This window comes from Capronia coronata (genome assembly GCF_000585585.1).
Source record: "Capronia coronata CBS 617.96 chromosome Unknown acBCG-supercont1.5, whole genome shotgun sequence".
Taxonomy (NCBI): domain Eukaryota; kingdom Fungi; phylum Ascomycota; class Eurotiomycetes; order Chaetothyriales; family Herpotrichiellaceae; genus Capronia; species Capronia coronata.
Window position 1 is genome coordinate 1,487,680 of NW_006912897.1, and position 23,735 is coordinate 1,511,414.

The window sequence follows — 23,735 nt, forward strand, 5'->3', positions numbered from 1 at the left end:
TAATGGGTCTGCAAGAATGGACAAAGCGATATCAAACAACACTCCGTACTTGCCAAATGATTGCGCACTTTGTTATATCACCCTTCGCACATCAGTGTAGTCAGCGAGGCAGTTGATGTTAACGCTGACAAGTATTTGCGTCCCGAATTGCACAAGCCAGGCTGCCACTGAGTATTTTCGAAGTGGACGGACCAGGCTGAAGGGTGGATAGGGGTTGATGTTGCGCTGTAGCCAATGAGATGCATCCACACCTGAATTGTCTTTGCGGGACACCACATCCCGAGGCCGCCATTCGGGTTTATCGCCCGGCGCGAGGCTCGCTATACAAGATATGGCCGAAGGCTGGTTCGCGCCACACCTCTGAGCAATCTACCGTAAGGATTGCTCCTCTTTAGGATTCAGGGTCGGACTGCACCATATGGTTGCATGTTGCGCAGTCGCCAATCAGTAACATGCGGCTAGCATCATCAGGCTGGCTCCACGCCGAGATGAGATGCTCATGCGTCCAGCACCGAACGTGGTCTGGAGTCGAGTGATATGGGGAATCCGTGTATAAATACATGCCTTTGGTGCGTTGAGAGCAAGCAACATCCCATCAGATAGATACATCGGTGACTGGACTTGAACACCAACACTATGAACAACAGCAGCAGCATGCGAATTGCAATCGTCGGAGGCGGCCCGGCCGGTCTAACGTTGGCACGGATTCTCCAAAATTACAATGTTACCTGCACAGTCTTTGAGCTGGACAAAACACCTGACCGTCGTGACCAAGGTGGTAGCATTGACCTCCATCGGAACGGCGGGCAACAGGCTCTCCGAGAAGCGGGTCTGCTCGAGGAATTCAGGCGCGTCGCGCGCCCGGAAGGAGAGGCGTTGAAACTCATCAAATACGATGGCACTGTGGTTCTCGACGAGAATGTGGCCGGCAGCCGCAGGCCCGAAGAACATGCCGATCGCCCCGAGGTCGACCGTACAAAGTTGCGACAACTGCTGCTCGATTCTTTGCAGCCGAACACGGTCATCTGGGACAAAAAGCTCGTCTCCGTCGCAGCATCGACGTCCATACCGGGCAGGTATGATCTGCACTTCCAAGACAGTGTCGAAGAAGGGTTTGATCTGGTTGTTGGCGCCGACGGCGCGTGGTCCAGAGTGCGCAACTTTCTTACTGAGCAGAAACCTTCTTATTCGGGCGTCACTGGGATCGAGCTCTGGGCGCTCGAGGTCGACAAGCGGCATCAGTGGCTAGGAGAATTTGTTGGCGCAGGAAGCTGCTTCATGTTCGACGAAGGCCGTGCCATCCAGTGTCAGAGGGATGGTGAAAATAGGATTCGAGTCTACGTTGGGGTGCGGCAGCCGGAAGATTGGATAAATACATGTGGCATTGATTGGGCCTCACCTGAGGAAGCAAAGAAAGCCCTGCTGGACCGGTATTTCAACGACTGCGCACCTGACTTGAAACGAGCCGTTCTCGACGCCAACGACCAGCTGATCCCTCGGCAAATGTGGATGCTACCCATCGGCATGAGATGGGAAACGCACCCTGGAGTTACGCTCGTTGGAGACGCAGCTCATTTGATGACCCCTTTCGCTGGGGTCGGCGTCAATCTGGCCATGCTTGACGCAATGGATCTAGCCAAAGCCGTGATCGGCTGTGCCGGTGATGCGAGCCGACTTCCAGACGCGATCCGACAATATGAGGAGGTGATGTGGGAGCGCGCAGAGCAGAATGCCCGCAAGACTGAGAAAGGTCTCATAGGCCATTTCAGTGCCGATGGCATTGACGAGATGGCCCGACGACTCCAAGGACGTTAGAAAGGGTCAAAGGGAACCATCAAACCACCGCAGATTGCCACTTGCCAAGCCAACTGCCGTTCTCTTGTCGCAGCAGCCGTTGAGATTGTCGTTAGCATGACCATTTACATATCATATGACATTAGTCCGGATTGTCATTATAAGAATTCAAGCAAAAGGGTCAAGACCTGCGGTATCGTTGGCCCAAAGCTGCCGTATGCCATATTCCAGGGGCTTTGCAGCTACCTGAGAGATAGACTTGACGACGTTCCAATATTGGAAGGCGGCATCTCTCCTTGTCAGCATAGTTGCCAAACAAGGGCAAAGGCCTGTTCTGTCGATGTCATAGGGTGAACTCGAGATCAGACTCGACAATAATGTGTCCAATCTGACCATAAGGTGATTCGAAACACAATGAACGATCATTATGAGTAGATCCGGCTGAGGGAATTCCGTCTGAGTAGCTGACGCTAGATATGCTGCCAGGTGGTCGCTATTGGGCTGTTCGTCATCTGGCTGTAGGGTGACAAGGGACCTTCGGGGTTCTAGGTCCGTGGAATACCAGCCTTCAACCGACTTCTTGATGGATGATGTTCGAAGCAGAGCACTTTGGTGCCGGTCCGCAAGGCCAACCGACACGACAGCATTTGTATTCAAAGACTCGACAATGTTTGAGACTTCTGTGATGAGTTCCGGGATTTGGACAAGGAAATCACAAAGCTGCGCACGTAGCGAGAAGCCCGAAGGCCATTCGACGGCACTTGGTCTTGCAGAAGCCTCGAATAGTGCTTGCCAACGTGGGTGGGCCAGAAAACAACGATCCTCGGATCCGACATCTTGGACGATCTGTGTGCACAGCCAAATGAGATTCAGCATTACAATACAGCCACTGGGCCGTCGAACAAGAGCTTCACTCACAAACCAAGCTCGCTGCGACTCAAGCATTGATCTTTCGAAAGGTTGTGAGAAGCGAGCAGGCTCGCACTCTTCAATCAGGAGCTTTGAACCCCTGCAGAGACTATTCCATCGCCCGGTGTTGGCACTCAGATTCAGCTGCAGATATGTATTCTGAGCATCAGCAGTTCCCCTTTGGACCGTTATACATGCAGACAAGCACTTGACCTACCTCGCAAAGCTGCAACAAGATAGAAGCACATATTGTCTCAGATTCGGTTCGGACTTGTGGCGAACCCAATGCTCTTCGTAAGGATTTCAGGCTTTTTGCATAGAGTCGAAATGAATCCGTAGAAGCCGCCGTCTGAAACCTCAGCACATCGGTGTATATGCTGCAAATGCATGAAACGGAGTCATCTAACGCAGTATTGCGGCCAAGACGACAGGGTATCATGCTCAGAAACCCACCGAAGGACCCGATAGGAAACCGAATTTGACTTTCTCGCCCGTTAAGCATGTAACTCAGCGCAGAACAAAGCTGATTCAGACGGGTAAGCGGGTTATGTAGGAGGGTAGTATCATGGTTGACTAGAACAGCTGTTTGTCGGGTAACCATGCCATGAGGAGGGTGATCTGGCCGTGCTGAATCTGGACATTGAGGCTCGTCGAGATCTTCGAATATATATTTCTTTCTTTGATACAGCGCAATGAGTTGGGCAGTTTCATTCACGAACTTCCAACGTCTGCGATAGCCTGGGCACTTCCACCCAGCTTTCAAGCATGCCACACATCCGGGGAGCTCTTCATCGCACTGGCATGTAGACGTTCAGTATTGCCCGTATACCTCAAGTCAAGAGCGACAATTGCAATGCTTTACCTTCTTCTTGCGTTTTCGACAGTTTGCACAGCCAGTGCTTTTGAAAGTACCAACCATGGCAATTCTCTGAGTTCACCACCAGAACCTCACGTCTCTGAGGCTGGTTCATGGATGGGAGAAAGATGATTAGGATCCTGCAGCCTAGTGACGAACAATCGTCAGGAGTCGAAGGCGCTTGAAGGATTAGAGATCCACCGTACGGCAATCCAATCTGCATGAGATTATAAAATGCGGCGCCGTGGTTTTAGGGTGGCGCTAATGGGCATGTTTGGCATGTTTGGCACTTGTGGGGAGGAATTCAACTTTTGGAGACTTTTGCAGATGCTGCGACAGTCGATGAAACTGACCTGATGAGAAGCACGTAAGTTTCTCGACCGAGTTCCTTTGGCAAAAATATACCTATGAGGACTTGTGTTACTGTCCATTATCGTAGCCATGGACTTGACCGCGGACTTCAAGTCTTTTCAAGATCTCATACAATCATCCCTCATCGACGTGACGAGGACGGCAACTCAAATCTCTAACCAAGATCTGAGTTTCCATCGCTCGTCCAGCGAAAAGCTGTCCCGTGCCCTTGACCGTCAGAACACGCATCTTCTGCGCTTGACCAGCAGTCTGCTCAAGGCTGCCACTAAAGATACCACTCTCAAACCCCCTGCTGTGCGAGACCAGGATGACATCGAGGACAATTGGCGTGGAATAGTCGACGTGGTTGACGACCTCCTTGAAAAGGCGGATTCCGCACTTGATGAATACTCTGGCGTCATTAAGCGTCAAAGCCCTGGTCAAGATCCAGAACCTCCAGCCAAGCGAGTCAGGACAGGAAGAGGACTTCACGCATGGGCTTCAGAGAATACTCAGAAGCCCCAGCTCCAATTCGATCGACACGTGAACAACGCCGAGACAAAACCATGGAAACCTCTACTGAGAGAGAAGCCGCATGCTATCGTTCCTTTGGACGAGAGTATCGGTAATGAGGACACAGGGTGAGTTTAGTACCTAGGACAAGGGATGTTCTCGCAGCGCTGACGGTGGTATAGTTACAAGCACCCATACCTACACGAGATCGAGCAATACACCTATCCAGCTTCGGTGTATGAATCCAGGCCTCCTGTTCCATTTGCACCACCGGAGGACAGTAAGCCGATATTCGTCGACACTGAGGAAGGAGTGAGGGAAATGCTGGAAGAGTTGAAGGGCGCTTCAGAAATTGCGATTGACCTTGAGCATAATGACCAGCGCTCATACGTGGGTATGGTGTGTCTCATGCAGATCAGCACCAGGGAAAAAGATTGGATCATTGACACTCTAAAACCATGGCGGGAGAACTTGCAAATCCTGAACGAAGTCTTTACCGACCCAAAGATCCTGAAAGTGTTTCATGGCTCCAACATGGACATCATCTGGCTGCAAAGAGATCTCGGCCTGTACGTCGTGGGCCTCTTCGATACCTACCACGCATGTTGCGCCCTTCAATTTCCCGGCAAGGGCTTGAAGCATCTGCTGCACCAGTTTGCAAATTTCGAGGCCCAGAAACAATACCAGACCGCGGACTGGAGAATACGACCTCTTCCCAAGGAGCTAGTAGATTATGCCCGTTCAGATACTCATTTTCTGCTCAACATCTACGACAATCTTCGCAACCTGTTGATTGAAAGCTCCAACCCGGCCGAAAATCTCACGGATTATGTACTGGCGCAGTCGAAGAAAGAGGCCCTCCAGACTTACGAGCGCTCTGTGTATGACATGGAAAGCGGGCGTGGCCCACTTGGGTGGCTGGGACTTCTACTGCAACGATCTGTCCGGTTCAGCAACGAACAGTTTGGTGTTTTCCGAGCCGTTCATGCCTGGCGAGACCGGAAAGCACGAGAGCTAGATGAAGGTCTACAGTACATTCTTCCGAATCGCATCCTCTGGCAGCTTGCAGAGAGTATGCCCACGTCAAATTTCAATTTCCACGCCGTTTTCAGAGGCAGTGCCCCAAAATCAGTCTTGGACCACTTACCTGAGTTACTCGAAGCTGTCAAGACCGGCAAATTCGAGGGCCGTACTGGACCTTCTGTTCAGGAAGTGTTGCAGCATAATGAGGAGGTGTACGGCATCGCGCCACGCCGACTACCAAGGGAGAAAAGAGAACCTGCAGCAACCACAATCCAGGGGCTAGGCGCGACCTTGAAGCAATTGGTTGCCAGTGGCGACGTCGGTGCTTCGCCAGCTTCATTGAATTATGATGGTGGCATGGATGTGGATGTGGACGTCGAAACGCCGGTCGCCACGCGCTCTTCGGCATCCATGTTTTGGGGTGGCATCACTCCGCAGCTTGCACATTTGCCTGCCCAACTAGACACCGTGATGACTGCGCTCCAGTCCGTCTTGCCTCTGCCGTCTGTCCCGCAAGATCCTGCGCAAGAGCCCCTTCCCGCTGAACAGGCGACCCCTGTCGAAGCCGAGCCCATTGCAACCACAAAACCCGCTGTCAAAGCACAATCTCAACCCAAGGAAGCCGAGATCTTCACACTGAAAGACGCGGCTACTGCGAAGAAGCGGAAGGCGGACGAAACGACGGAGGCAGCAGATCTGCCAGTGTCGACCCTGGGGGCAGAACCGCCCAATGCCTCTAGCGACTCGCCGAAGGACCCTGCATTCGAGGGAATGCGTCAAGCCAGAAAACAGAGGAAGGCAGAGAAGAAGGCGAAGAAGGAAGCCGACAGACTTGCCGCCGAGAACGCGGCCAAGGCGACACAACCGTTCGACTATGCGAGCGCGGAATCCCTTCTCAAGCCGCAGGCGCAGGCAGCAAAAGCCGATACAGATGCGAAAGGAGGCAAGAGGATGAATCCATTTGCAAAGGCGTTGGACACCACCACCGGGGCGAAACGGGGCAGGATGGGCAAGGAGTTGGCAGGCAAGAGCATGACCTTCAAGTCCTAAACGTTCCAGCATTAAAACACGGACTACGTTTGGGATTAGGGCTTGGATGCTCTACGTTACATGGAAATGATGCAGCTACAATTGCAAGCGAGCATGAGATACCTACATATTTAGGCATGTTCTCCGCCCTCGGGGAGCGCCAATACAAGTCTGTATCCAACAACAACGATGTCAGAGATTTTTCCCAGCATGACTGGGCCTCGTGTACGATGGAGAGCATGGCTCTTACTAGGGCAAGTTTACGCCCTCCACCAAGCGTGGTTCCGAGGAATATGGCGCAGTAGTAATGAGAGAGCCATAGATCGGCGGGCAGAGTACCGGTCTTGAAGCAAACAGGCCAGAAGGGAGTTCGGAATTGAAGAAAGTCATCGTTGTTTCCTGTAACAGACGGCAAGCATGGGGCCCATGGACAACCTTGCAAAACTAGTAATGTATGATTGATGCAAAAACCCGTGCCCCCATACTAGTACCCCAGTGCGAAACGCCCATCTACTTCGTACGCGAGGAGATTGCCGAACTCGAAAAATCGCAAGACAGATCCCACAGAAAGGTTCCCAGGGTGGTGGCGGTGACGGTGGCGGTCGTGGAGGTAGTGTATGAGAATGAGGAACGGTAGGACTGAACCGGGTGCAATCGTGCTGCGACATAGTTGACTCGGCCTATGATCCGGTGCAATTGCTTTCTCCCACGCCAATGAAAAGGTGCTTGGTCTCCTGAAAGCTCCAATTACACGGCCATCTCGGCTTGCAGTTTCCTGAGTTCTTCCTCTTCGTCCTCCTCGACGGTGGAGGGCTTGGTGACTACTACAAGAGCGTCAGTATGGGTTTGGCCAATGTGATTGTTGTTGGATGTCTCCTGTCTCTGATTGCGGGTTGCCCCAAAACGGCAGGACTTCCTGCTATGAAGATCTCAGATGTAGGCTTTCTGGATGGAAACTTACTAGGACCGGTAGAAACAGAAGGCAGCCTCGCGACCTCGCCCGTGACAGGCGTGGGGCCGGTCTTGAGCATTCTCTCGTCCATGGCTTCTTGCTCCATTCCTTCCAGCTCGTCCTCGAGATCTGCCTCGTCGATGGGCTCGCCGATGGGCGCATTCGTGATGGCGTTGGCGATCTCCTCGCCCAGAGCGTGTTGTTCGCGCAGCTCGTCCATGGTCTGGTCGACCTTGTCGATGGTCAGGTTGCCATGGATCTGCTTCATGGCGGCGCCGGCGTTCTTCATCGCGTTCAGCGTCTCTTGGTTGATGTTGGCGGCCTCGATCGAGTAGATTTGTTGTTCGATCTGCGCGATCTGCGCCGACGTCTGTTCTAGCGTTCGTTCATGCAGCTTCTTGCGTCGAAGGGCGGCTTTGGCGGCTACAAGATACAAAAGAACATTGTGTGAGCTGTCTGAAAAACGAACTAACCCATACAGATGGGAGCCTTCCAGGAAGGAGAGACAGAGAAGCACGTATATTGCAAGACCAGGCTTGGGAGGTTGTGTATGTTGTCTGGGATGTGTTGGGTAGCTTGCTTACCTGTCTTGTTTGTGGTGATGTTCTTCCGTGCCAATGCATCTTGTTCTGCCATTTGGCTCTCTAGGTATTTCTCCCGCTTCTGTAACATGTCCAGCTGCTGGCGCAGGCTCAGAATCGCCTTCTTCGGCGCATCTTTCCTGGCCTGCGCCGATGCCCCGCCAAACCAACTCCACATGTTGTTCGCTTGAGAACGGAAGACACGGGAGATTTATGCTCAGATCCCAGCAGAACAAGCGGCCCGAGACGTCGTTGCGCTCAATGCGTGGTGGTAGGGCCGGCTATACCAGATGGTTGGACCTTCAATGCTGCTGTTGGTGGTGGCAGCGTGCTCGATGGCACTTCCACAGACTTCGATCGTTATCGCGTCGTGTGCCGGATGGCTATCAGCCGGGTTCTTTTCGTGGTCTGCAAGGGCAAATGAATGACGAGGAGGGGGCCTATATTGTACGGACTATTCGAGTTGATGGCAGGTCGAGAGCAGGACGTTTACAGTGGTTTGCGTAGAGGGAGAAGGACGCCGCAGTTTGGATGGAATGGAGATGAGAACGAGAGCCTGGCACGGGATCTGGAAGTGTCCAAGCGGATGAATGAGAGAATGACATCGACGGCGGCTTCGGTCACGTGGCACGTATTTGGCAGGTTAGCCGAGATCCCGTGATTAGTGAGTCAGATATTAGTCATGCGCCCGGGACGAGGGCAGGGGACGAGGCTGTAACTTCAAGTTGGTCTCTCTCGAAGGCATTATGGTTCATAGTTCTATCTGTTAATGGATCTGTCCATCTACCCGAAACAAAAGTCAACGTCCCCATGGCCTGCTTGCCGCCATCTATCGACCACTTCACCCCACCATGGCCCTCGATCAGCCTCATCTTGCCCTGCCCAAACCTCTTCCAAGATGCCGATGACGCTGGTAAACATGTGGTACCCAAAAGTCTCGAACCACTGTCTGCAATATTCTCGAATGAAATTTTTGTGTCGGTCGAAAGTCGTCTGAGCTCCAGCGAGGAAGATGGGTAATAGCAGCTGCTTCTGTGTCGGCGAAGATGGCCGAATCGAGCACACATGGTCCAGAGCCACCCGACTCAGATATCTCAGCTTCGTGCTCACAGAAGCCCGTGTCGTTTCTCCTTCATCGTCCTGAAATACTTGCAGAGCGTAGATGAGTAGCGAATATCGTATCGCCTCGCAGCTGTGATACTGATCCCTAGCCTGCTGCAGACTCTCATCGTCTTCAAGCTCGAGGTCGTAGACCGCCTCGTTGTCGGGAGGCTGGTAACTGCGCAGATTGCCCTCGATCTCGGTGACAATCGCTTTCATGGCCTTGCCCATGCTGCCTTTGGTTTTGGATTGGCCGGCAAGATGGGCAAGCTGCATCAGAGGCACGAGCAGCTCGCGCGGACAGCCGATCAGTTCAAAAAAGGTCCAGAACTGCGACACTTCCCATTGAAGAACGGCTTCAAAGTACGTATATGGCATCACGCATGGGCGACGAGACAACAAGGCCACCACGGCGTCCCACCTATGATCATACGGTTAGCGGTACTTCGGCCGCAGGAGATAAGAGCAATAGAACTTGCCATAGTAGCATTGTCACCTGGGTTTGTGACCTAAAGGACAGCGACCATACATCGATACCGCCCGCGAGCTCGAGGAGAGAGTATGCGTGCGAAAGATGAGCTCTCCATGGATTCAGAGCCGATTCCACAGTCTGCAGAAGAAGAACAAAGAGTCAGCTTGCCGTTTGAGGAGGTCTGCAGCGGCTTTTGGCCGACGCATGATAGCTGCGAGGACTTACATCGATGCACCATAGAGCCAACAAGGTGTCTAGCGCTTCCAGACCCTGGGCTTGGATTTCCGGATTCTCAACCGCTGCTTTGTACAAGGCAGCCGCCTGGTTTTTATGCTGGTAGAACTCTGCGGGCGGACTGCTGTTGATGGAATACGAATTCTGGTGATGGCATGCAATTGCAATGATTGCGTGCAGGAGATGTTTAGACCCGCGAGACGTCTCTCTACGGTAGCGGAAAGGATTGATGTCCAAGTCGTTCGTCACTGGATATGTACAAAACTCCTGGTCATCTAGTATATTGTCAGAACAAAGAGCTGTAATCCACGGTGGTGGGTCAGAGTAGGGACTTACATCTGTCAAGCAGGACGGAGAACTGATCGGCCGTGGAGATATATTGTACTCGGGGTGGAATCGAGGCTAGGATGGTGAAGGAGTCGATATCAAACGTGTCCTTGTGCAGAGTGGCCATTGACAAGGCCATTGAGCTAGGTGAATTTGGCCTCAGCGGCCACTCAGATTGTATCTTCGCGCCCGAGCCCGTCACCGTACCCTCCACGTCCTCATCTTCCTCGGCTCCGTCCATCAACCACAGGGTTGCGGACGGGTGCTGCTCAGACCCTTGGTTTGGCATTCCGTCCAATGTGGCATCAGTGCTGAAGAGCGGCAGCTCCTCGACTCCTGCTGTATCGGGCAGCAGCCAATTGTCGAAGACGGGGCTGCGGAACATGTTGTTGGTCTGCACAGTTGGTGTCAGCTGTAGATCTGCCGAGCCCATGATAGACGTGTAATCCGCCGAGATATGTAGGGAGTCTTGATGCTTCTGCCTCATGTTAGGAACCGGCGGCACTGGCTTTTGCGACGCTGGGTCAGCGACGGTCTTTCCTGGAGCATGAGCATCGGATGCATCTTCTTCTTTTGGCACGGGACTGGCGTGTGCCTGTTGAGATTCCTCGCCGCCTTTTCTAGAGTGCTTCTTCCGGCGCTTTGGTGGCCAGTTGACAAAGGAGAACTCTCGACCCCGTTTTTGAGGCGACGTGCTCCTCTGGGAGCCGATTTTGGTGTGGCCAGCTCGTTTGGCCTTTGTTGATTCCGTCGCTGTCGCCGTCGCCGTCTCAGATGGCACTGGGCGGCATTCGATGCCATGCCTCCGCCTACTGTCGTCGCCGCGTCTGGAGGGCAAGTCGCTCCCTTCCCATATCAAACGCGTCTGGAACCCTTTGCATTCATCCCCGGCGTTCTGGCATGTCGTGCAAATAGGTCGCTGACGGTCACAGACTCTGTGAAGCGCTTTGCAAGTGTGGCAGTCTGACTTGGCGAACGCCAGCGAATTGGTCCTTTGTGACATGTCGACGGCAACGGATTATATCGGATGCTATGCTGATCTGTTCAGGAAACGTAGTCTCGAACAAATTCCAAGATGCCCCCTGAGCGCAATCTCCTGGATTCAGTGCGGGTGTTTCATCGGGTGAACGGCGCGGTGGTTGATGTTGTTAGATGTCGATGGTGATCATCTCCACTTACTCAACAAAGTCGGATCGTGAAGGGATGATAATGAAAGCTTGATCCATGGTAAGCAGTCTGGAGATGAGGGGTGTGTGTTCCGGGAGAGTGCCAGTGGGTGATCCAGGCTTCTTGTCAGCGTCTTACTACCGAAAGAGAGATGGTTCTAGCCTTATCTTGTCCACTTTTTGTGTCAACCCGGCCACTAATACAGAGGGTGCGGCTGATCATGATACGAGGCTTTGAGGTATATTATCGGCTCTATATACGATTGGCATTGGCCGCATCCCGATTCGCCAGGAGACAACTTCGCCACGGACGGAGAAGATCAGGCCTGCTGTCACAGGACATGGCTGACAAGATGCAACTGACTCAAACAATAATACCTCCATTACTGGAACAGGTCGTACACGAGCTCGCTATAGCCGGCATCATCGTAAATCTATGTAGTACTCAGTGACACTCTAGATCAGATCATTATTCACTCCTTCCCGAAAGACCCCTTCTTCTATCTCCCTGTGTGTCGACGTTCTAGCCATCGCAGCGGAGGGTATGAGATACCTGTGAACGCAAAGGCCAAGATGACCCCGAGTTCACCGCCCATCTCCCCGATCTGTCGGGCAGCGACGCCAACGTACCAGGTCTGGTTCATGCCGATCACGGCGCCGACAATGCCTAGCAAGAAACTAAAGACTGCCGCGAGACCCCATGGCAACCTGTGCTTGTCTGCGTAGGCATCGACGTCGTAACCGGTGTTCCGCCGGAAGATGAGATCCTCTTCAATGACAATCATGAACAAGGCACTGGTCCAGTACCCGATGACGCTGAGGAAGTTGCTAATGATGTTCATCAAGCTGTTGCGACCAGCGATGCCGCAGATCGCATAGATGAGCACGGCAACAAGCGTCCAAAAGAGGCGGGGGACGATGGCGAAGTAGTGGGTGAGCGCCTGGATGGACAGGCCCGCCGAGTAGGTGTTGGGGATATTGTTCCCGATAAGCCCTGGGAGTCATTAGCCACGAGACTTTGGGAGACCTTTCAGGAACTGCTGTGCTTACCAAGGAAGAAGACGACCATAAGGAAAGTGCCGAAGCCATGCACAGGTTTCAACGCGGTTCCGATCAAAGCTCCGTAGCCCTCATCAGAGTACACCGTCATCCATTTGGAGTAAGTGCCCATTCCACCACCGATGGCCAGGCCGACGGATTGGAAGAACACCATAGGCACGGTAATGCCCACCCATGTCAGAGAGAAGGTTTTCCAGTGTGGCGTTGTCGCAGGATAGGTGATATAGTAGTCACTTGCGATAGGCAGAAATCCAGAAGCGGAACCGAAGCAGATCTGAAGCATGGTCAAGAAGTTGCCGGAAAACGTGGCTCCGGAGTACAGGTTGGGAGCGCCGGAGTCGAAATGTCTCGAAGCGATGGCGCAGAGGATGATGGCGGCAATGAACCCGGGAATGAAAGCATATCGCTCGTAGAAATGGACCAGACTGTATCCAAAGCCCGCAACGACGAAGGACAGCACTGAGAGAATGATGATCCCGACCACTGTCGGACAGGAGCCTCCTGAGATATAGTTGAGGATCTGGCCACCGATCACAACGCCGACCAAGCACCAGCCCAGCTCCGTGATGGCGTTCACCAGGGCCACCAGCTTCCCTCCGTACCAGCCAAAGGCAAAGCGGGCAAGAATGATCTGTCGAAGTCCCAGACGGGGTCCGAATGTGCCCATGTAAGCTGCGCAGGCCGCGCCCAGGGCTGTGCCGAAGAAGACTGCAAGGAATCCGTTCGTCACACTGAGACCGAGCCATGAAGGTCCTGCGAGTAGTCCAGTAGCCACCGTCGAGATCGTGGCGGAGCAGGAGAACCAGAGGAACATCATGTCCCAATAGTTGAGAGTATCATCGCGCTCGGTGGGCAGGACGCGCTCTATGCCACGACTTTCGATATGCAACTTCCGGTCTAGCAAAGCTGAGAAGTGTTGGACCCGTTGAAGCCAACCATTGGCGTGTGGTTCAACCTCGCCGATGCTTCTGGTGCTTCCGGCATCAGCCTGAGTCCTTTTCTCCGTCATGATTCCTTTTTCCAGGGAAACTTCAAGACTGGCGGCCTCTGTAGCCGATTCTTCAGTCACGGAAGGCTGTCGCTTTTGTTAGCATTTGCCCAAATCGAATATATGATTCAAGTAAATCTCACCATTGAATGATCAACTGTTGCCGTGGTTTGTATCTTGCACACTCACTGCCGATGCGCGAGGCTGAAAGCGTCCTGAGGGTGACCAAAAAGACAAGGGCAGTTCCACAGTTTCAGCAGCAGTACGTTGCGATCTTGGTCAGTCTTATTCGCGCGGCCATGTACTATGTCTTGCGTGTGTGTTAACCGATGGGTATGGGCTTTTGCCACACTTGGTAACCCATCGGACTGGCGTTATCTGTTATCTGTCTTCTGGTTATCAGTCGAATGTGCCTGGACCTAAACGATCGATATCAACGAACAAGTATCCATAGGTGCTAGCGGCGACCTTTGTTCTGGCATCGAGGAAGCGAGAATGTCGTGTGATAGGAAGGAGAGTGATCCTGGCCCGAGAGAAAGTATGAGGTCCGGCCTAGTCCGTTTGAAGGCGAGATGTGATAGACTGTCTACTGGTAATCCAAACGGGTCAGTGCCCAGTAGTCGATTTCCCAAGTCCCCACTGTTTATTCCTCTTTCGGCAACCGGAGACCGATAAGAGATGTCTTCTCAGGAGATAGAGGGGACTAGAGCTCTGTCTGTCCAACATGCGGCAACCGGGAGCTGTCAGTAGGTGTCCACAACCAGTCCGTCGGCAAGCTGTGTTCTCCAGTTGTCAAGAGGACGAGGCCTCTTCAAGGCTGGGAAATGCCGTTTCAGGAAACCAATTGTCTCGAAATTACACGTTCTAGGGAAATAATCCTGAATGTCGCTGTTCTGGACATAATCCGCCCACTTTGATTGTCGCAGTATGCATCGCTGGACCCGAGGGAATTTGCTGTATAGTCATGGTCGATAGGGATCCTTGATATCTCTGGCCACATGGCTAGAGGCTGCCAGCCAGACCAGGACCATCGATCTGTCTCGAGCTTTACCTTAGGTCGTGCTGCCGGTCTTCGATTCGACACCATGGCGCACCACCATCAAGGTGCTTCTCTGCCCATTGTGAATATTGCTCCCTACCTTGATCCCGAGTCAACAGCATCAGATCGCGCAGAGACTTCGGACGCTGTTCACCGGGCATGTCGAGACTTTGGCTTTTTCTACGTCGTCGGACATGGGATCCCCGAGGAATTGCGGCAAGAGATGCTGCGTCTAGGGCACGAGTTTTTTGCCTTACCACAGGCCGAGAAGGACGACGTCTCGATTTTTCACAGTATGGACCGGATTCGCGGATATGCTCGCTTGGGCGAGAACATTACCTCGGGGAAGAGGGATGTCCTTGAAGGCTTTGACATATATCGAGAATACCCACAACCTTCGAGCGAGATGCTGCGAGGGGCGCAGCTCTGGCCATCGCGGCCGTCCACACTCAAGTCCACCGTCCTGGAGTACGTCGAGAGTCTAGTCCCTGTCGGCCAGGCGCTGATGCGAGCGATGGGTGATGGACTGGGGATGGAAGAAGGGGCGAAGGCTTTCGAGGAGATCATTACTGACCCCTTCTGGGGATTGAAATTCGTCAACTATCCGCCTTTGAGCACACCTGACATCGACGAGAGGGAGAAAGGCATCTCTTGCGGAGAGCATACCGACTATGGGGGTCTGACGTTCCTTCTTGCGGATGACCACATCAAGTCGGCTCTGGAAGTGCAAACCAAGGATGGCGACTGGATCAATGCGGACCCAATCCCGGGAGCATATGTTGTCAATATCGGTATGGAGGTCCCTTCTTCATCCCTTGCAGCAACTGACGCACGCATAGGGGATATGGTGAATGTCCTAACGAACAATCGATACACTGCCACCGTCCATCGTGTCATCCACCGGGGCGAGGAGACCCGAGTCTCGATCCCTTTCTTCTTCGAGCCGTCATTGACCACAAAGGTCAAGCCCCTTGAGGCGTGTGCCAGCGATGCAAGCAACAACCTCAGCAAGCCAGCAGTCAACTATTATGAGCACATGTGCCACATGCTGTAAGTCAGATACCAGAATCAAGCTTGCCTCCACTGACCAGTCGCAACAGATACGATGGCAGATTCGTAGAGGCTGGCAAAGAAGTGGAAACGGTGCTGGTGAACGAGATCTCCCTCAAGGGATGATTGACCAAGTACACAGTAAAGATATAATGGTCTTTCCAAGAAAGCGTGACTGGTGGCGGCGGCGAGGCTGGACGAGGCCAGCAGAATCGGTGGCATCATTGTACCTGGTATCTGACTCTGTATGGGATGCGGAACTCGGCGTAATTTCCAGGGATTCTTTGGTGGATCCACTACAGCGGTCAAATGATTTTTGTAATAACAATCAATAAGACCGTAAGACCCCTGACAAGACCGGTAATTTTGGGCCCTGAAGATCCTCAAAATTGACCTCAACACCGATTCCCAATACGAGGATTGAAACACTGGGCCGCATCAGGCACGGCCCACTCGATGAAGCAATTCTCGGTACTGCACGGTATTGGTGGCTATTTAACCTGTTGACAGTCCGTCAGAACCTTGTGGCTTGCTTTCTGCTTTTCTCTTTCGAACTTGTCCTGCTGCATCTCATCAGTTTAATCTGTATCTTCTTTCACAGATCTGTACAAATTGGAGTCAAGATGGTTGTACCAAATATCACCCTCAAGCCTTCGGGGCAAAAGGTGGCCCAGGTTGGGTTCGGGCTCTGGAAGGTCGGTTGGCAGTCCCTGTTCCTTGGCCTCGAAGTCGTGCCATTTCTGACACCATGACAGGTACCAAACGACAGCACATCCGATGTTGTGTACAATGCTATCAAAACAGGCTATCGTCACTTTGACGGAGCCTGCGACTATGGTAAGCGTACCCTGAAACTGTTTTACATACCGCCACTAACCAGTCATCAGGCAACGAGAAAGAAGCAGGCGAGGGGATTCGGCGGGCAATCAAAGATGGTCTAGTCAAGAGAGAAGACATCTTCGTGACCACGAAACTCTGGGCAACCTTCCATTCTCCGTAGGTCGAATCCTCACCAGAGCCAGCCTCAATGCCGTTGACTGACATGACCACCATAGCGAGCACGTTGAACAGGCAGCAAAGAAGCAACTCGGGGACTGGGGCCTCGAATATTTCGACCTCTACCTCATCCACTTCCCACTGCCACTCCAATATGTGGATCCTGCAGAGCGCTACCCACCTGGTTGGTCGATTGCTGCAGACAAATGGGAGACCAAAACGGCCAATATCCCTCTGGCTACGACTTGGAAGGCAATGGAATCCCTTGTCGACGCCGGTCTGGTGAAGAACATTGGCCTCTGTAACTGCCAGGGTGGCCTGTTATTGGACCTGCTGCGCTCTGCAAGGATTCCTCCAGCCATGCTTCAGATCGAGCATCATCCTTATCTCGTTCAGCCCCAGCTGTTGGACTTGTGCAAAGACCTTGGCATTGCTGTGACGGCTTACTCCAGCTTTGGCCCTCTGAGTTATCGAGACCTTCAGACTCCCAAAGCCCTTGGGACTGCTCTGCTGTTTGAGAACGATGTTATCACATCCACAGCCAAGAAACATCGCAAAAGCCCAGCTCAGATTTTGCTCAAGTGGGCGGTGCAACGGTAAGCTTGAGGCCATGAACTGCTTTAGACCAGCACAAATTGACTGTCCGTGCTCGCAGAGGTGTCATCGTGATCCCAAAGTCGGCCGATACGAAGCGCCAGACAGAAAACATGGACGTTTTCTCCTTCGACCTCTCGTCCGAGGAACTGAGCGCTATCAGTTCGTTGGATAAAGGCCTGAGATTCAACGATCCTGTAAGTGTCACCTGTGGCATTGTCATTGTTTCTGGTGCCCTCGAGATTGGCTGACCATATGATAGGGCGAATACTTGAACCCTCCTCAGCGCATCTTTGCATGAACATTCAACTTGTGGCCATTTTGCAATATGAACAATATGTCCCACATTCAACTCTGGGACGTGTCTCACCAGAAGCTTATGTGCTTCGTTCGGCGAGGCTCGACGTACCGTCGCACGCCCTCGACTTATAGATGGGCGACTGCGAGGGACGACAGTTTATGAAGGCCATGTGTTGTAGCTTATGGAGCATAACAACAGTCAGTCACTATTAGGCGCGAGTAGTCGGGTCGGTCCTGGCGGCGCCAGCAAGATATCATAAAAGTTGCCATAGTGTCCCGAGGATGACAGGTAGAGAGGTCTTTTTCGAGACGGTCCATTCTATAACCGGCAGACTCCCAATGCAAGAACACGTTCAATCCGTAAGATGACAAGGGACGGACTCTGTTCGTTCGATCATGGAGACGAAGATGTCATAATCAGGGACAGGGAAGGTCAGCCGAGATCACGTGGACCAAATTTTGCTTCTGCCATAGACGCGTTTGTACGCGTTGGAACTTGTTTGTCCATCATCTTCACCTTACGACATGCAATGGTGACTGAGCTCTTGTGCTGCTGTTTGAGTTGTTGTGTTTCGCAACTCTGAGACCACTGTATCAGCTACGCCATGACCCAAAGTGCAAGCAATGGTCCCACTCCATCCAGGTTTGTTTTCCTGAGCGAAATACCTTCGCTCCCAGCAGCGACCAAGGTGAGATTTCTGGGCTGGTATGCACCTCCCTCGTTTCCAGATATCGTGCTATTGACATCTACTGTCAGCGTGGTCGATTACGATAGCCTCTCCGGTAGACTTCTACTCGAACATGCCTTTCCGAAGGCCGCGCAGCCGGGCCCTCATGCACTGATCGACGTCAATCTCATCCTAGAGAGCACACCTTCGTCGGTGCTTGAAAGAGGCAGGTGGGTCAATGTTATTGGATATGTTCAGAATGCCCACCAAGGAGGTCGGAAGCGCAAGGCTACCCAGCTCCATAATAAGGACCTCCCGGTGTTTGTGCAGGCAATCTTGATGTGGGATGCCGGTCCGCTCAGAATAGCGGACTATGAAGCAACATTGGAGGAACAAATTCAGATGCATCGGCAGATTGAACGCAGGAATAAGTGAAATCGGCCGCTGAGAACTAGAAGGATATGTGTTGAGGCGACCGAAAAATGTATCGTGTACACAGGGCACCAGACTCTCTGCCCTGCGTGCGAATCATGAAAAGCTGGTTAGGAGTTGCAGCTAGGAGATCTGTGATGACTGGCTGTGTATCCAAGGAGGCACGCTGGACCTCTCCAGCTTTTCAACAAGGTGACATTTGGCAGGTTGGGTTTGAAATCAAGCCATCAACTGTCTTAGCATCTGGCGCCGTTTGGCCTTGCGATCAGAAGCACACTCTCGGATTTTGAGAACTCCTTTCGCTCGGTTTCAGAAATTCCTCCACGCTGGTTGAGAAATACTCACCCGAACTTGTTCTCTCGACGCAGTTCCTCTTTCCAGTCTGTCCCGTATGAAGCTCGGCACTACGTCTGTGGAAAGAGAACTGAAAAGCCACGGTTGCATCTGGCCTGAGTGCCCTCAGCCTTGTCTGTCAATGGTATAGTGCTGATGGAGAGTATCTGAGAGAGAATGGCCGCCTCCCAGCCCCTGTGCAGACCTGAAGGGCAATTTGAGAATAAAAGGGGAGCCAGGTCTCAAGAACGGATGAAACGTCTCCTTCTTTTCGGGCGTACTGGTTCGAAGCTCGTTGCTTCGAAGTCACCGATGGTTCTGGCCGACCGAAAGATCTGGAATTCAGTCTCAGAGCAATTCTTCGGGCGTCCCTGGACCAGTCTCTTGTCTCAACACACGCATTGCGATCATCGATGGCACGAATCTCATATCCTGGCTTAGTCCAGATCAGCCAGCTTCTTGGAAGATCTATGCGATCTAGGTCTCCTGAAATGTTGTTCCCGAATTCAATTTTATATCTGTGATTTATTCAACCTCCGTGGTTTTTTCTATGTTGACACACAGGATCTACTATTCACTGAACACCTCGAGGTCGGCTGCAGACTTGGCTATGCCTCTTAATGGAGCCGAACCCCACAGCATTTCAAGTCTGAGGAAATACGAAACCCCTGCAGAGCCAAACATGGAGTCGACCATGCTCCAAGGCAATCATGCCGATACTTCACGCTTCCTCCAGTCACCGCCTCCCAGCGCTTTGCCACCGCTTTCCCGGGTACCTCAAGGTACACTATCAGGTTCCTCTTTGCACGTTGGCTCGGCCGAGACTGCGCCTGGCCGGAATGTGCTCTATCACAACGAAAGCGACTTACGAAATAGCTCTACACAGGAGCTGCGGGATCTCAAGACCGACATGATGTGCACCTGGCTGCATCAGCAGCAGCTGGAGAAAATGTGGTCAACTAATGGATTAGAAGAGGGAGTTGTAATCAAGAAAGCGAGGGACGAATACAAATGTGCCCCTGAAGATCTACGCTCTCGTTCAGACGGAGTGTTTGATGCGGTGAGGAAGTTGAATGTTAAGGTATTATCTGCAATCGCAGCCAACCACTCCTCCACTAATGCTGTCCTAGTGTGCCATGACTGTAAACACAGGCATCATCAAGCTTCTCCTTCGCAACCCCGGCATGGCGTATCTCCCGCTCGATTCAGGCCTTCGATTGCAGATTCTTCCAAGCATATCATACCTGCCCGACTGCCAGAAACACCACTTTGCTGCCTTCATCCAGGACTACTCGATCCTTGTTGTCTGGGACGATGACCCAAACCACATCATGCGACGTGTCCAAGGCCTCATGGATCAGTTAATCGGCATGGTCTGGAAGGAAGAAACGGGAGATGACGACGAATCTGCGACTCCGGCTATGAGTGCAATGCCCAGCACCGTCAATCTCAATGGCAAGGAGGATTCGCAAGAGTCCGAGCTCACAAACAGCATACCTCCACGCCGAGTTGTCCTGATACAATCCGTTCTGACAGCTTTGACACTCGTTCTACTCCTCAGTGCAATCGGCAGCGGTTGGCGTGAGATTGCTGTTGAAATCAAAGTGGACAAGGCCTGGGTCCGGCTTGCCTTCATACTTGTTGTGCCTCTTCAGTGTTGGCTGGCGCTTTTCTTCATGCAATCCGTTGCAGGCTGTCTCGCCCAAATCATTGGGCCTATCAGTCAGATGACAGTAAACTCCAAGTTCTTCTCTGGCGAAGCACCACCTCGACTCTCCACAGCCTCGGCTCTGCCGCACGTCACGATTCAATGTCCGGTGTACAAAGAAGGCCTCTGGTCAGTGATTGATCCGACGATCAAATCCATCAAGGCTGCCATCTCCACGTACGAGATGCAAGGCGGCTCAGCCAATATCTTCATCAACGACGACGGCATGCAAATCATACCTGCCGATGAGGCTCAAGAACGACGCGAATACTACGACGAACACAACGTTGGCTGGGTGGCACGACCTAGGCATAACCCCAAGCCAGCCGACGGCGAGCGGCCATTCATCCGAGCGGGCAAGTTCAAAAAGGCCTCTAACATGAATTACGCACTCAATGTGAGCGCCCGCGTTGAGGACAAACTTGCCCTGATCGACCGCACCGAGGAGTGGACTTCAGAGAAAGAACACAAAGCATATGACGGTGCTCTGGCTGAAATCATCACCGAAGACGAAGGACGCACTCAAGCAGATGGGAATATTCGCGTAGGTGACTACATCCTGCTCATCGACTCGGATACCCGGGTCCCTGTAGATTGCTTTCTCGACGCCGTTAGCGAAATGGAGCAGTCTCCTGAAGTCGCGATCATCCAATTCGCCTCGGGCGTCATGAACGTCACGGACAGCTGGTTTGAGAAAGGCATCACCTTCTTCACCAACTTGGTGTACTCCGCCATCCAATACGCAGTGTCCAATGGCGATGTTGCGCCGTTTGTTGGGCATAACGCATTTTTGCGTTGGCGAGCCGTGCAGGACGTGGCATATGTGTACGCCGACGTGAATGATGGCATTGTCAAGGAAAAGTACTGGTCGGAAGCGACCGTGTCCGAAGACTTCGACATGGCACTGCGGCTCCAGACAAGTGGATATATCCTACGTCTTGCTGCATATGCTGGCCAGGGGTTCAAGGAAGGCGTCTCACTTACCGTGTATGACGAGCTCGCGCGTTGGGAGAAATATGCGTACGGCTGCTCGGAGCTCATCTTCCACCCGTTCGCGCAGTGGCTATCCAAAGGCCCGTTCACAACCCTGTTTCGCGGGTTCGTCGCCAGCAATATGCCGTTCCCATCCAAGCTGACCATCATGGCGTACGTGGGCACGTACTATGCGATTGGGTCTGCGTGGATTCTAACACTAGTCAATTACTGTATCATTGGATGGTTCAACGGGCACCTGGACCACTACTATATCGACAGCTTCAAGATCTACTTTGCCATCATCCTGGTGTTCACGGCCCTCGGCAACGTGGCTCTCGCCGTCATGCGGTATCGGGTCGAGAACACGACCTTGGTCGCTGCCTTTTGGGAGAATTTTCGCTGGGTCCCCTTGCTCACTGTCTTCCTAGGCGGCATCTCACTGCACGTTTCCCAGGCTATTCTCAGCCACTTGTTCAGTGTGGACATGTCATGGGGTGCGACGAGCAAGGAGGCCAGCGACACCAGTTTCTTCAAGGAAGTGCCTGTTATCCTGCGCAAGTTCCGACTGACCTTTGTGTTCTGTGGCGTCATGAGTCTGGGGATGATCATCGTCGCTGGCGTCGGGCCGGTTGGTGCGTTGGTGCCTTATGACTGGCAAATATCATTTTTCACCGCCGTCTGGCCTTTGGCGACCATAGTTGGTAAGTCCTCCACTGTCTGCGATATGATGTCGCATCCGGGGGTGCGCACACGCTCGACTAACATTTGCATAGCTTCACACGCGTTGCTGCCTCTTGTACTCAACCCAGGGTTGATGCAGTTTACTTTTTGAAATGGAGACCATTCGACAGCGTCATATCTGTTGTGGAGGCAAGTGCTGAAAAGGGATATCATCAGCTGGGTTGAACTTACAGCTTGGGCTGAGGCCGTTCTACTCACAGGGAATGAAGATAAAAGCTGTCAATTGTCATGGCTCATGGAATTGCGTCGCTCGAATAGCGATTGGATTCCATAACATGTTAATGCTCATAATCTCATCAAAGTCGTCGACATGAGGACACGATTTGCTGGTCCTTGTTCCATTCTTTTGCGCGTGCCGCCCCTTTCCTCCTCCTTTCGCTACTATACGTACAGTGCCTGCGCTCGGGACGGCCTCCCTGATCCATCCTCCCTCTCATCTCGAAAAGCGGCCCAATACATCAGATGGAGAACCAGCCACTAATCAACCACTTCTCCGGCGGGCCCCTGGGCTGAACACCTCGCTGCTGCTGAAGGCCATTGGTCATAGACTGCTGGACACCCAACCCTGCCGCAGCGACGCTGTGATCATCAGCAGGAACAGGAAACTGTGCATTTGGTGGCAGTTGATTCTGAGTCTGAGTCTGAAGTGCTCCAGCGGAGACGGTCGGCGGAGATGGACTCTCAGCCGTAGTGGCGACCGGATCCGCAGGCAACGGTTCATACTTCCACTCCTCGCGGCCGGCCAGATCCAGACGTCCGTAGTAAAGCCAGCCGGTGCGCCTCGCGGCCTGCAACGTCTCGGTGACCATGAACTTGGCCAGACTGTCGGTGAGCGGTCGAAAGGGCGGCCCGAACAGGCCGGAGCCGCAGTTGACGACGATCTCGACATGCCTCATCCATTTGACGCCGACGCCGAGCCCGAAGGAGAGGTTGCGCAGCAGCTCCTCGAAGCATTTCGGGCAGTGGAACCGCACGGGGAGGGTGGACAGCAGGGAGCGCACTTCGTCGCGGGTCCGGCGGCACACGAGCAGCAAGTGCAGGCCGTTGGTGCGGGTGATGGTCTCGAGTTGGATGACTTGGGCTACGAGGCCGGAGATGATGGACCGTTTGGGAGTGGGGATGGTGCTTGATCTTGGAGGAGATCGGCCTGATGAGGACGAGGAGACGGAAGTCGTTCGGGCGTCTGCTGGGTGATGTTCAAGTTCCGAGCGCCGTGATGTGCATAGGTCAATCTCTATTCGGTCTTCGGGGATCAGGTAGCTGTAGATGTGTAGGCGGGTTTCGGCTGGGAGGCGCAGAAAGGGGGCCGCCTCTTCATGAGGGGCGAGTTGAGTCATTGTCGGTGTATATTCGTGAATCAGATGATTCGTTTTGGGAGTGATTGGAGGCGTCGACGTCTGGATCGTCCAGGACCAGACTGCTACCTACTTGTAGTGTGTTGATGTGTTGTTGGCTGTGGTGTTAAGGTCAAGGCTGGATCTTCTGGCCGAATAATAAGGGCGAAAGTCGGTCTCGAGGTTCAAGTTGGACATTGAAACAGCCGA

The 23,735-nt window shown here is 52.9% G+C and overlaps 11 protein-coding genes across 11 annotated transcripts; 6 read left to right on the forward strand and 5 right to left on the reverse strand.

The window, feature by feature from the left end:
• Positions 1-636: 636 nt before the first annotated feature.
• On the forward strand, positions 637-1,815 carry A1O1_06201 (uncharacterized protein; the record flags this gene model as incomplete). Its single annotated transcript, XM_007727080.1, has 1 exon — positions 637-1,815. The coding sequence occupies one exon, from the start codon at positions 637-639 to the stop codon at positions 1,813-1,815; it is 1,179 nt and encodes a 392-aa protein (XP_007725270.1).
• A 147-nt stretch (positions 1,816-1,962) lies between these two features.
• On the reverse strand, positions 1,963-2,739 carry A1O1_06202 (uncharacterized protein; the record flags this gene model as incomplete). Its single annotated transcript, XM_007727081.1, has 1 exon — positions 1,963-2,739. The coding sequence occupies one exon, from the start codon at positions 2,737-2,739 to the stop codon at positions 1,963-1,965; it is 777 nt and encodes a 258-aa protein (XP_007725271.1).
• A 1,261-nt stretch (positions 2,740-4,000) lies between these two features.
• On the forward strand, positions 4,001-6,496 carry A1O1_06203 (uncharacterized protein; the record flags this gene model as incomplete). Its single annotated transcript, XM_007727082.1, has 2 exons — positions 4,001-4,551; positions 4,606-6,496. 2 exons carry the CDS (start codon positions 4,001-4,003, stop codon positions 6,494-6,496), a joined length of 2,442 nt encoding a protein of 813 aa, XP_007725272.1.
• A 726-nt stretch (positions 6,497-7,222) lies between these two features.
• Positions 7,223-8,186, reverse strand: A1O1_06204 (uncharacterized protein; the record flags this gene model as incomplete). The annotated part of the gene is made up of 3 exons (XM_007727083.1): positions 7,223-7,296; positions 7,437-7,850; positions 8,012-8,186. 3 exons carry the CDS (start codon positions 8,184-8,186, stop codon positions 7,223-7,225), a joined length of 663 nt encoding a protein of 220 aa, XP_007725273.1.
• Positions 8,187-8,791: 605 nt separating this feature from the next.
• Positions 8,792-11,145, reverse strand: A1O1_06205 (uncharacterized protein; the record flags this gene model as incomplete). The annotated part of the gene is made up of 4 exons (XM_007727084.1): positions 8,792-9,530; positions 9,619-9,719; positions 9,807-10,090; positions 10,152-11,145. The coding sequence occupies 4 exons, from the start codon at positions 11,143-11,145 to the stop codon at positions 8,792-8,794; spliced, it is 2,118 nt and encodes a 705-aa protein (XP_007725274.1).
• Positions 11,146-11,808: 663 nt separating this feature from the next.
• Positions 11,809-13,376, reverse strand: A1O1_06206 (uncharacterized protein; the record flags this gene model as incomplete). Its single annotated transcript, XM_007727085.1, has 2 exons — positions 11,809-12,302; positions 12,359-13,376. The coding sequence occupies 2 exons, from the start codon at positions 13,374-13,376 to the stop codon at positions 11,809-11,811; spliced, it is 1,512 nt and encodes a 503-aa protein (XP_007725275.1).
• A 1,064-nt stretch (positions 13,377-14,440) lies between these two features.
• A1O1_06207 (uncharacterized protein) lies at positions 14,441-15,570 on the forward strand (the record flags this gene model as incomplete). The annotated part of the gene is made up of 3 exons (XM_007727086.1): positions 14,441-15,185; positions 15,234-15,444; positions 15,495-15,570. The coding sequence occupies 3 exons, from the start codon at positions 14,441-14,443 to the stop codon at positions 15,568-15,570; spliced, it is 1,032 nt and encodes a 343-aa protein (XP_007725276.1).
• Positions 15,571-16,067: 497 nt separating this feature from the next.
• Positions 16,068-17,285, forward strand: A1O1_06208 (alcohol dehydrogenase; the record flags this gene model as incomplete). The annotated part of the gene is made up of 5 exons (XM_007727087.1): positions 16,068-16,139; positions 16,200-16,281; positions 16,332-16,440; positions 16,500-17,036; positions 17,096-17,285. The coding sequence occupies 5 exons, from the start codon at positions 16,068-16,070 to the stop codon at positions 17,283-17,285; spliced, it is 990 nt and encodes a 329-aa protein (XP_007725277.1).
• A 654-nt stretch (positions 17,286-17,939) lies between these two features.
• On the forward strand, positions 17,940-18,437 carry A1O1_06209 (uncharacterized protein; the record flags this gene model as incomplete). The annotated part of the gene is made up of 2 exons (XM_007727088.1): positions 17,940-18,040; positions 18,092-18,437. 2 exons carry the CDS (start codon positions 17,940-17,942, stop codon positions 18,435-18,437), a joined length of 447 nt encoding a protein of 148 aa, XP_007725278.1.
• Positions 18,438-19,449: 1,012 nt separating this feature from the next.
• A1O1_06210 (uncharacterized protein) lies at positions 19,450-22,282 on the forward strand (the record flags this gene model as incomplete). Its single annotated transcript, XM_007727089.1, has 3 exons — positions 19,450-19,848; positions 19,898-22,151; positions 22,224-22,282. The coding sequence occupies 3 exons, from the start codon at positions 19,450-19,452 to the stop codon at positions 22,280-22,282; spliced, it is 2,712 nt and encodes a 903-aa protein (XP_007725279.1).
• Positions 22,283-22,649: 367 nt separating this feature from the next.
• A1O1_06211 (uncharacterized protein) lies at positions 22,650-23,528 on the reverse strand (the record flags this gene model as incomplete). Its single annotated transcript, XM_007727090.1, has 1 exon — positions 22,650-23,528. The coding sequence occupies one exon, from the start codon at positions 23,526-23,528 to the stop codon at positions 22,650-22,652; it is 879 nt and encodes a 292-aa protein (XP_007725280.1).
• Between the last annotated feature and the right edge of the window lie 207 nt (positions 23,529-23,735).